Below are 12,469 nucleotides of genomic sequence, written 5' to 3' on the forward strand. Positions count from 1 at the left end.
TTATTTTTTACTATGAAAAACACTTGATTAGCTTTATGAAAAACTAGCTGACTATAAATAAACCACTCACTAGATCGATAACTTCGGGCTTTTTGTATGAAACAAATTGTTCCTAAAAAACCATAGATATGCCAATATATAGACAGTAAAATTCTCATTCGGTGCCTACTTATTATACTATACACCAATGAAAAACTCTGCAAGTTTATTCCATAGACTTTCAGAGTTTTTCATTTGTGGATATAGTTAGGAAATCATATGACGTCACAATATTTCGGTTCCGATTTTCGATTGGAATCTTCGATTGGAATCTTCGATCTTAGGAAATTTTAAATCCCCACCCTGCGTGTACCCGGCGTTGCATGACTTTTCTCTAAATTCTATAAATATATTATGTTTGTATTATATATGTAAATCTTCCGGAAGAAATTCTCTAAATGATACTAAAAACCCTAATTCTAATAAAATTTTTTAACGATACAAATGTAACTATTTTACATTAAAAAAAATTGACTAATATAAATCTTTATTCAGATGGGACATATCCAACTTCTTTTTCCATTCTCTTCTGAAGTGTGAAATTAGTCCTAATTTACTGTAATGGTTTTGAAAAAACTAGTAAATGTAACCAGGTTAATGTCTGTATTTCTAGGTACAAAGCAATGAGGTACAACCTCGCAAGATGACAATTCGTCGAAAACTCGAAGACGATCTCATCCTGTCTTCCGAATTGGATCGAATATGCCAAGAAAAGCAGATGCAAGTGAGCCAAAATCACAGCATACTCAGCAAGAAGACCCTCAAAGCCATGAAGAAGCTGCAGAAAAGGGGAAAGATGAAGATGAAGTTAAAAGTTAAGACGAAGACAAAGAAGAAAGTGAAGAAGATCATAGAAGATAGGTCAATACAAGATAATGGATTCGAGTTCTGCATACTTAAAGGGTTGGATATAAAAGAGGAACTGGTTAGCGGTGCGGAAAAGGTTAGTTTTTTTATTTATTTTTTTAAAGTCCTCTCCTTCGGAGGCTGGCCATCAAAAGGGTAATCTTCACCATTCATGTGGAAGTAGCCTGGAGTAACTCTTTTTTTATTTTTTTATTTTTTTATTATAGCGACTATTTAAACATTATTCATACAAAATATGATGTTAAATATATGTATAGCAAGTTGTACTTCTTAGTCCTCACTAGGGTGATCTGTGCTGAGGCGGACTAAAGTTATTCATTTGTTTTATTTTTATCATTAAAATTTTCTATTCGCTTCATAACGGGGGAAAGGATATTGTGGAGTTTCGTCGCAAAATAAATATAATTTCTTTGCCCGAATGCACGATGGTTTTATGACCTGGAATATTTTTTATGTCATTATGATTTGACTTTGTTTGATGAATATGTGGTATTGTAGATATTGCGAAACTGCATTAGTTTTTTTCTTTCAGAATTTAATAATTTATATGATTTATTAAACGGTGATGCTCGAGCACCGTATATTTAATCTTACTTTATTTTTACCTACATCCTCCCACCACCCTTTTCCGATCTTCTTGTCACCGAGAGTTGTTATAGTGCCAGTAGTGGGAATAATTTTAACCAACGAGCAAGTTACTAGTTACAAAAGGCAATCCAGATTTGCTGTGAAGTTTTACGTTAAGAAATACCAGACCCACTTCTACAATGTCAACTTTTTAGTTAAGAATTTTCTTTGACAGTAACGAAATACATACAAAACATTTAAAACTTAGCTTTAAATACTACACTCTGCAGTGCACCTCAAGGTAGTCATAATTTCACTGGACTGCAATGTAGCCAGCCCACAGACATAGGAATTAATAGACGAGAAGATATGGGCGAGGGGTAAAATCAACTGTTGAAGAACGAAGGGAGTGAAGCTGACTGTGATTCGTCAATAAATCAATCTGACAGTAAATAGGCATCTCGCATTATAATATCACCATTTACTTCTTAAAAGTAAAATCTGCTTTGAATGAATAGACATTTTTACACGGGAGCGCAAATTACTCGCCACGTTATGAACAAATTTGCGAAGTCCAAATTCGGCAAAGTAAGGCAGCTTCTATTTTCAGAGTCGTAGTTAGTTTCAGAGTATTTAGTTAAGACACTTTTATAAATGTTCATAATTTACTTCCCAGCAACCAACCAGCTTTGTGTTTCGCGTCCAGACGTTTCTCGATGTGATAGTAACAACTGATTCATATTATACGATGTGAATATGCTTAAAATAAAGTAAAATAATGCTTATATATGGAATGTAATACGACAATTGGGTTTATTCTCTTTTTTCACATCTATTTTTACCAGTTTTCATAGTACAAGTCAAAATTTTGCCGTGTTATTTCGTAAAATGAACCGATGATGCCTCGACCATAGTTCGCACAAGAATGATGACGTCACGTTTTCAAATTTCATTTGAGGCCATACGCGAGCCCAGCCGGCTCAATGGAACCGGTATGGGGAGTGGGGATAATACGCTTTTAATCACTTAGGGCAGGTCTACTAATATTCATATGTCTATGAGCCAGCCACACTATAGGGGTTAAAAAAGAAGAAAAATAAATTTTCTCAGGTCCTATGTCGTAATATGTGGGATTACATCATGATCTATTGACCTTTGAAAAATCCATTTAACTGCCACAAAATTAGACAAGATACAATAATATTTTTTTCTGAAGCTGAGTAGTGTAGCTATGGCAATCAGAGTAGATGCGAACCCTCATGCAAATTCTCAAACAGGTGCATGACTCAAACTTCTTATTTGACTTCAGAAAAGAAAATTCAAGTGAAAATTAAATAAGTTCATTTTAAAAGAATACGCAGAACACACTGTTAAACTTTCCTAAAACATACCTAATATTCAAATTCGATGATAGTAAAGACTTGCTGTCCCTTTTTTGCTAAAAACATTAAATAGGCATAAGCAAGACAAAAGGCTGTTTCTCAGCAACGTTTTGCAAGAACATCACGGTTGTAAGTGTATACATATTCACCAAAACACACCTGTCCTAAGTATTTGTTGGCCACCTTTTCTTTAATGAATTGTGCGACATGTAAGTACTTATGTTGTTATTTATACTTCAATTTTTTTTTATTTCAGACGGACAACGAATCAGACGATGATGTTCCACTCTCTCGTTTTGAATCGAAGAAGGACTCTTTGAATGAAGAAAGCGATTCGTATAAAAGGACCTACTCCATTTCTGCTATCGGGGACAGCTCATTTGATGAGTATGCTCTGCTTAATTATTGCCTTAACCGGTTGAATGCCAGCGGATATCTAATATTTGTATCCCGTTGTATTTGCTGGCAGTTCAACTGTACTTGACTCAATTTTATGGTATTTTGAACCATAAAAGATACTCCTAGCATCAGTGGCGGCCAGCTAATATGTGCTCCCGAGCGCCGAACAACCAACAAGATTTCCGACATGGCTAATCACAATACGAAACTCGGTTCGTTTATAATATCTCATTCAAAAGGTACCTACTTATTAGGCGCGCTTAACTTGCAGACCGACTTTGACTTGTACCTATGTTCGTAGCAGTTCGTTTTCGATTGCGATCCAAAATTTAACTGCTTTGTCGCATATTCTATGGAACAGTCGAAAGCGTGGGTACATACCAGTTCATACTATTCTTTGCAAATAATACCATATCAAGAACGGCGTTCGGGGTTTTACCACCACATCAGAAGGAACGGTTTATTCAGTAGAAAGTTAAACTAAAACGCGTATGTTTTATATTATTGTCGATATCGTGGTTTCAATTTACCATCTGCTATTTTTCAGCGAATGTTCCGCTACTTCGATACAAGCATACATGATAAAACTTGTCATTAAGAGATGAGTGATGGTCAGATTACTCATTATCAGTTTAGTCAGTACTCGCCGTTGCCGGGTACGGGCATTATCTGTTGAATTTAAAACTTTTCTTACTCTGCGAAAGTTTTGATGTTTAATTGCAGGTTATATCGTTCTTGTATATCAATTATTAATAAGGCATATCAATTGCAGGTTATACTAATTTATGATTACTTTTGTGTTTGTTCAAAGTATAAATTAAGAATGAGTTTGAATGTGGAATACATTAAAAACAATAGGTCGAGTTTTGAAAACAAAGTGATAATAAAAAATGCCGTTCCACCCAAAACCTGAACTGATAATAAAACAAGAGTGAAAATCTGGATTGAAGAAGTTTACCCGATTATTTAACAAAACATTGTATAACAAAGCTTCGTAGCTCTGTGCATGTGATCAATTCAATAGTTTATTTTGTTTTCCGTGTTTAATTTACGATGTTGATTCAGTTTGGACAATCAGCGGTGTTACTGATGTAACTCACCTTTCTGAAAAAATCAAAAAACATAATTCTTGTCATTTACATTTACAAAAAGTTTTGAGCTTAAAGGTTTTAGGAAAAGTTGACATCAGAATGCAATTGGATTCAGGCTACCGTGCCTAAGTTAAACACCATAATGAGCTATTTAATAAAAATCGATACAGGTCAAATTTCCCAGAACATGATTTAAATGTGACGCTTATGACTTATGACTTCCTAAATAAAGATCAGTAAAAGGTAAACTCTGTGCAATTTACGCCCGCGACGATTTTTCAAAAGCTAACGGCGCTTTATCAATTTTACAACTTTTTTATAGTATCTACTTGTTTATTAGAAGACTTTCCCGAGACTGTGAAATTACTAAAACTTTTGTGCACCATTCATGACCTTTGGAATGACCTCAGTTGAAAGCTAAAGATGTTTCTCAACGTTAAAAAGAATAAAATCTTTTTTAAACACGTTGAGCCAGGACAGACTGAACGCACTATCAGTGTTGCATTGATAGAGGTCTTCGCTAAACAAAAGGAGCAGAGAATAGAACTTCTTTATAAATAGGTATCTATCTACCTTTATTTAATTTATTTTATGACTTAATGTTGTAATCCGGTGAACCCCCACATATTTTGACCACCGGCCGCCACTGCCTAGCATACTAAAATATATTTTATTTCATTTTCATTTCGTCACGTGCAAACATATTTTTTTATCTGTGAAAAAGTGCATTGCGATTGTGGAAGCTTCATCGACATATTACTATAATATAATATGTCACATTACTACAATTTACAGGAAACATCATATTATTTTATTTTCATTGTGAAAGATAATTATTTAGCTTTATGAAAATTTAATAAAACCATAAAAATAACTTTGGATTTCTATATTTAACTTTATTATATAAAATGAGGAAGAAAAAATCATTTCTCTAAATATAAGTAGCTATTTTAGACTTTACTTGTGATATATATATATTAAAAATGTTAATAAATACTTAAACACGTTATATTTACCACAGTATAATTTATAAAAATATTGTTTTGGAAAACAACAGTGAGTAATTACGAAATTACTGTCATCTAGAACGTTTGGGGGCCAAACGTCTTTTTACCCGCTGGCCTGATATCCACAAACTCTTAAGTTTAGCTCCGTCGTCCTTCTTAATATTATTTATAGTGTTTTTGCGAATTTTGATTGCCTGTGTAATTAGTCATGCTCGATGCGTTTTGGGCCTTCCCATTTTAGTTGCAGCATATTTTAGTTGCAATGTATTCAGATCTTTCTTATTTTATTTCAGCGGTAAACTACAGAAGCTTACAATCAAGAAAGTAAAGAAAGAAATACTGTCGGAAGAAGAGAATGAAGATGATATTGACGAAGGAATCGAGAGAGGTACTGCGGAAGACCTCGGCGAGGGAATCGAAGAGGTAATCAAGAAAGGAATGAAGTCCTCTGAGCTGAAATGCACTGATTGCAATAAGGACTATAAAAACCTGACGAGATACAATGCGCATATGACGTAAGTATTGTTTAATATTTTAACCAATTTTTCGCTGTGAGTATAATATGATGTACTGTGCATCCAGCATTAGACGCATGTATGTATCCAGAGTGGTAGATACTCTTTTTTTTTTTTTTTTTTCCTTAAAGTCGGAGGCGGTGTACTTACGTTCCCCGCGAGCACTTAGGCCATAGGCCCATTGTACTATCTCCCATTTTACCTCATTCCCTTGCCAGTAACCCGGTCCCTTTTATGAAGTTCACCAGGGCTGTCATTGGATATGTGGCGATGTCTTCTGGTTCCACACTGTGTCTTCCCAGGTATCTGAGCCTTATTCCCAGCAGAGCGGGACATTGGCACCATAGGTGAATTGGAGTCTCTTCCTCCTCTTCACATTTCCTACAGATGTTGGTGTTTTCCACTCCCAACAGTTGCATGTGTCTCCTGAGATGGCAGTGTCCCGTTAATAGTCCTACCAGTTCCCTCAGTGAGTTTCTGTCCATATCGAGTAGTTGCCTGGTTCGGTTAGGGTCCGGTCCGTTTATGAGTACTTTAGATTGCCTCATTCCGGGTGCCTTCTTCCATTCCTTCCAGTGTTGGGATTTGACCCACCTCTTGATATGTAGTTTGGTGTGGCAAGCTGCTACTCCTACGGATCCCGCAAGTGGTGCTTTAGCCCCTTTCCTTGCTAGTTCGTCAGCCCGCTCGTTGCCCTCAATACCTTTATGTCCTGGTACCCAGAGAATGGTTACTTTATTGATGGTCGCCAGTTCTATAAGGATAGTCCTGCATTCCATCACCAGTCTGGAGTCGCATCGGTTACTTTCCAGTGCCATTAAGGCCGCCTGGCTATCCGAACATATATTTATGTTCTTATTTCTGTACCCGATACTCATATTCTCCTGTGCGCAGGCTAAGATGGCTTTCATCTCAGCTTGAAACACAGTGCAGTGCATTCCTAGAGGTATACTGAGTTCCCTCTTAGATCCCTGTAGACAGACCCCGGCCCCTGTTCCTTCCTCCATCTTGGACCCGTCTGTGAACCAGATTAGTTCCTGTTTGGAGTTTGGACCTGGGACCGTGTCCAATTCCTCCCTTGTGGGGTAGTTCACTTTAAACAGCTGTCCGAAGAAGTATTCGGCTTGTTTGCCGTCCTGCTTCATCCCAGCCGTCGGACTAATTGCCCTCAGTCTTATTCCTATCTCCGTGTGACTGTTTCTGGGCAACTCTCCTCTCCATTGGCCATTGCAATGTAACCTGTAGGCTGCCGCCATCGCCGCCCCTTCTATTTCTATGTTTAGTGGGGGTAGGTTCAGCAGCACTCCCATGGCTAGTATTGGAGTGGTTCTCATGGCTCCTGTGATGCTTCTGCATGCAAGTCCCTTCAGCCTCCCTTCTGGCTCCGAAGAGTTGGCCATCCTAGCCCAACCAATATTTAAAATTATGGTAGTAGTTAGAATTAAAATATTCTACATATCAGGTTATTTGTAAACCGGTAATATTTGTTTATGGTCCCGCTGGATCCAGAAAGTGTAATTCTCGGGTAGTGTAACATAAATATGTGTTTGAATGTTCCAGGAGGGTGCACCAGAAGCCATTCTACTGCTCCATATGCCTTAAGTCTTTCAGGAAGAGATCTCATCTCGAAGACCACTTTAATAGTCATACAGGACACAGACCTTATAGGTATTATTGTTTTTCTGAATAAATTTGTTATTCTGCAGTTTTTAAAGTGTCTTATGCCAGTTACAGCCGTATTAAATGACAGGTCATTCTAAAGTGTTGTATGCCAGTTATATCCGTATTAAATGACAGGTCATTCTAAAGTGTTTTATGCCAGTTACAGCCGTATAAATGACAGGTCATTCTAAAGTGTTTTATGCCAGTTACAGCCGTATTAAATGACAGGTCATTCTAAAGTATTTTATGCCAGTTACAGCCATATTAAATGACAGGTCATTCTAAAGTGTTGTATGCCAGTTATATCCGTATTAAATGACAGGTCATTCTAAAGTGTTTTATGCCAGTTACAGCCATATAAATGACAGGTCATTCTAAAGTGTTTTATGCCAGTTACAGCCATATTAAATGACAGGTCATTCTAAAGTGTTTTATGCCAGTTACAGCCGTATTAAATGACAGATCGTTCTAAAATGTAGACGCAATATGTTAAATGCTGTCTCCTAATTTTGTAACATAAGTACAAGAAAACTAAAGCATTACCGTCTTACAGATGAACTCTTAATTAGATTCTTACACGCCCATTCAACATTAATGTGTTAAAGCCAGCCTCGAGCCTAGTTTAAACGCCATAATAATAAGTCAAGTTCTTCACTTTTCTGACCTTACACGCATGTGATATTTACACCATGTTTTTTAGTAAGGCTGATAGATTGTAAATCCTGTAAAAATCCTGTTAATTTGCAACTCAACACAAACATTTCACACCTAATGAGATGGGCGATAAGTCAGCACCGATATCAAATGTTTATACATATAATAACATACTGGAATGAATTTGTGATTGATGTTTTGTCTAAGAGACGAAATGAAAGCGAGATTATAATAAGTTTTCGTGGTTGTCCAGACTATTATAACTACTTAATTATAAGCTGTTATCTGAGATTTTACACTATTGTGTTAATAATTATAATCTTTAACTATTATTCCGTCATTCCAATTATCACAGTAAGGTCTCATTATACCAATGGCAAAGACATTACCATTTATTAATATACATGGTGTCTGGAAAACAGTGGAAAGAGCGGGAAACTGGTGAATCTTAATAACATTTGGATTCGATTTTGTGGGATAACTTTTTTGATTTTAGTTTTCGTTTTTGATTAAATTGATTTTTTTATTTTTTTACTATAAAAAACAGCATAAAACATTAACTGTAGAATTCGCCTGCATCCTAACTATTTCTCACGGAAAAAAACCCTATCAAATTCCGTTGCATAGTTTAGAAGAACCAAGCGCACAAACAGACAGACGCAGATAGTCACTTTGTTTTATACTATTTAGAGAAGATTTTACAAACAATTTTTAGAAAATTTTGTATGTTGAAGTTGTTTTTTTTAGTGGGAAAACAGCCTCCAATTTTATTTATTTATTTACTAACGGACTATGTCCAATTACAACACATTAAATATTACACAAAGTTAATATGTACAAGGTTAAATGTTACAATACAGGATAGTTAAAAAATTACAGCTTTGACAAAAATAGGGCACATAAACGATAAACATAATGTCAAGTCAAGACAGGAACAAGGTATTGAGGCAGATCACGACTTCTGCCACATCAATATAATTTGCGTAATGACTGACAAAAATCATTAAGGTTTACACCAAAAAATTCTTCCAAAAGTACTGCATGTATCAAAAAATATGTTGGAATCCTTCAAGTTTTGTTTAAATAATTCGCACATTCTTCTGATGTATTTTAAAATGCGTCGAAGCTTGGACCCGATTAAACCCTTTAGTTGTAAAAAAAAATCAAAATGTGATGATTGAAAAAATATTTTTTTTTTGGGTTCCCTATGTGATGTAGATTCATAATTTTTCCGCTTGTTTCCGGACACCCTTTATAACATACATAATATTGTATCTTTCCAGTTGCTACATTTGTGGTAAGATGTTTAAGACTGCCTCCTCACTCAAAAAGCACAGCAAATTATTCCACTCCGATGCAGACGGATCCAACGATAAGAAGGGATTTTGCTGCCATATTTGCTCCAAGGTATGTTATTGTCAATACATAATTTTAAAAAATGGAGCAAACAATTTAGCATCTTTTCTTATTTTTTATTAGATAGATATTTACAGGCTCCATAGCTCATTATGGAAATAAAATTTCAAGTTAAATCGTAGTTGAAATTTGCCTTATGTTGCAGCAACTCTCTTCGGCAACTTGCCTGGAGGAGCATGTGAGGCTTCACACGGGAGAGAAACCCATCAACTGCGAACTCTGCGGAAAATGTAAGCTGAATCTTTCTCTCCTAATTGTGTATTTTCCCGTCCATAATTCCTTTATTTTTTAACCCCCTTACTATATATATTGGTATTACAATGGAAGATGCTCTGAGGAACTAGCGTCATTGATCCCTTCGGCACTGGTGCGTAGTCGGGATACACGCCAAACGCGCGCCCAACATTTGTACACGGTTGACATTTGTCACATGAGAACGAGTCGCTTCTATGATTCGTTCTTAAGTTCAACAGCTCGGCTGCGGAACGAACTGCCGTCCTCTGTGTTTCCTCCCTCCTACAACATGGGACTCTTCAAGACCCATGTTCACTCCTTCCTCTCCACAAAAAGACCCTCCACACAGCATCCCCAAAGATGACATAGGCCCTGAGGGAAATTATTTTCTTCAGGGCCTCCTGTGTGGAATTAGCATAAAAAAAAAAGTCTATTTTAAAATATCTTTAAAGACGTAAAAACGTAAACAAAAAAAAGGTTTGACTGGCGATTGAACCTCCTACCCATGAACTGGAGTCGACAACTCTTCCAATCTCGCCAAATGCTGATTGGGTAGAACTGAAATGTCCGCGTGTGTTTACCTGATTGCCACCAATTGATAGAATGTATTGTCATCAACAAAGAGTGTCTTTTATTATAAAATAAATTTGTATTGAATAAATAAATAAAACTATGTAATAGTATTGTCATTTGTACTACATCAATAAATTCAGGAGTTTGCTCAACAATTAATTCAGTTGCTGTGACGGGATGGGTTAATAGTAATGCCAATGTTTAAATTATTTACAGTGTTTACCCGCGAGAGGGACTTGAAGCTCCACATGAACCTTCACCAGGAATCCTGGAAGTGTGACCTCTGCCAAAGGTGCTTCATCACACCCTTCAAGTTGAAGGAGCACTATCGGTTAGTATTCAAACACCTACACTACTGTGAGCCTAAATATATGTCAAACTGCGGTAATGGACGGTAGTTTTTGTATCTTCACTATATATATGGATATTTATTTACCTTCATCGTTCGTCTTGCATTCTTTCCAGTTCTCCAAATTTCATTATTCCAGTTTGACATTTTTTGACTTATGGCAGTGTAGTTGTTTTTTTTTTTTTTAATTTGTATTCCTTTGACCTTTCTGAAAATGTTTCATATACTTACACAAAAATATTATTATTTTAGATCTCACACCGGTGAATTGCCTTACGAATGTGACAAGTGCGACCGAAAATTTGCCAGAGTTGCCGATTTTAGGTAAGTGAGTAATATTATTTAGGTAACAACACACAGATAAACCAGAAGGGTAATAAATAGTGTTAAGTATTCACCTTGGTGAAAGACCAACTTTCAGGATCTCAACGTTGCTTGAAATGGCTTTATCCATGTTTGGTGAACAGATGTGAATATCCAGGTGCTCCCCAGCCTTTCACTTCTCCATCTTTTTTCTTTCCCCAATCTCTTCAGCCTCAAGAAAACGACAACAATAGCGGAGGTCACAGTCTTTCTACCCCCAGATGGTTTGGAGTTGTTAAACCTCTTGTGCGGTGCTGTATTCACTTTTAAAAAAAATTGATTTTGTCAAATAAAGTCATAGCTTTAAACGACTTAGGCATGTTATTTGCCCGTTTCTCCTATCTTCTTCTCATCATTTTTCTTTTCTTTTACACCATTTTATTGCCACATATTAATCCGTAGGGACCGACAAAGTCACCACGTAGACAATACAATAATTGGTAAAGTGACATGTTTATTTTTGACTTTATCGAAATCAACGTACAAGGTCGACACTGCAATTGCAGTACTTGAGACCGTGCTTGGCCACGATTCTTCAACACTGCAAATGCAGGGGTCCCGGCCTCTAGGGGTTAAGGGTGTTTTGTATGTTTATCACATAAAAATAAATATGTATATAATTAAAATCAAGAACTTGTGGCGTGAATTTGAAAACATATTTTTTTATTAATTTCATCAAATATAATTTTTTTTTATAATGGAGATTTACATGAATGTAATCATCATTCTCAAACATTTTTTCTTTTATTAACATTCTTCATGTAAGCAGTTAACCATTGTTCAAAACCGCACATAGTCTTGTTAACCTGAAAAGGAAATGAAAACAATTAATTTATGGGCTAAAACCATAGACACGAGAGATTGGGCATGAACAATTATTAGTATGAAACAGCACGCACCTTGCTTGTCGCCAACTTGTTCACCCACAATCCTTCAAATCACATCTAGGCATAGCGACGCTCCACCTTTGTTTCTATCTACACACCAAATTTTCATTGGCTCCGCCGCTTTGGTAGTCTGTACTGTTTGGTCATATTATTATTGATCGATGACAGTTGGCACGCTGCAATCCATTTGCTACGGCAAGACTTATCATCGGCGTGTCTAAATATTCCTACATTTCAGAGTATCTCAAAAATCTTCACTGGCTCAAATGTCCTGAAAGAATCCAGTTCAAGCTGTGCTGGATGGTATAAATACCAATACTCAAAAGTCACTTAACGGAATGAATCCGGCTTACTTATCGGAAATGTGTATTCAAGAAAATGCTATTTTCACGACAGTCAACCCTTAGGTCATCAGCTATCTGAAGGTTGAAAGAACCAAAGCGCACACCAGATACCAAGTTTGG

At 36.3% G+C, this 12,469-nt stretch overlaps 1 protein-coding gene across 1 annotated transcript in view; it reads left to right on the plus strand.

The window, feature by feature from the left end:
- LOC149410704 (uncharacterized) overlaps positions 1-12,469 on the plus strand; it is a 57,621-nt gene that overhangs the window by 1,910 nt on the left and 43,242 nt on the right. Inside the window, exons 2-9 of the mRNA XM_089647934.1 lie at positions 653-982; positions 3,112-3,242; positions 5,646-5,867; positions 7,428-7,535; positions 9,467-9,590; positions 9,745-9,829; positions 10,623-10,737; positions 11,008-11,079. Of these exons, the coding sequence (XP_089504060.1) occupies positions 653-982; positions 3,112-3,242; positions 5,646-5,867; positions 7,428-7,535; positions 9,467-9,590; positions 9,745-9,829; positions 10,623-10,737; positions 11,008-11,079 (1,187 nt within the window). The remainder of the gene's footprint in view (positions 1-652; positions 983-3,111; positions 3,243-5,645; positions 5,868-7,427; positions 7,536-9,466; positions 9,591-9,744; positions 9,830-10,622; positions 10,738-11,007; positions 11,080-12,469) is intronic.

This window comes from Hesperophylax consimilis, chromosome 27 (genome assembly GCF_061612785.1).
Source record: "Hesperophylax consimilis isolate HC1 chromosome 27, BYU_Hcon_1.0, whole genome shotgun sequence".
NCBI classification, from domain to species: domain Eukaryota; kingdom Metazoa; phylum Arthropoda; class Insecta; order Trichoptera; family Limnephilidae; genus Hesperophylax; species Hesperophylax consimilis.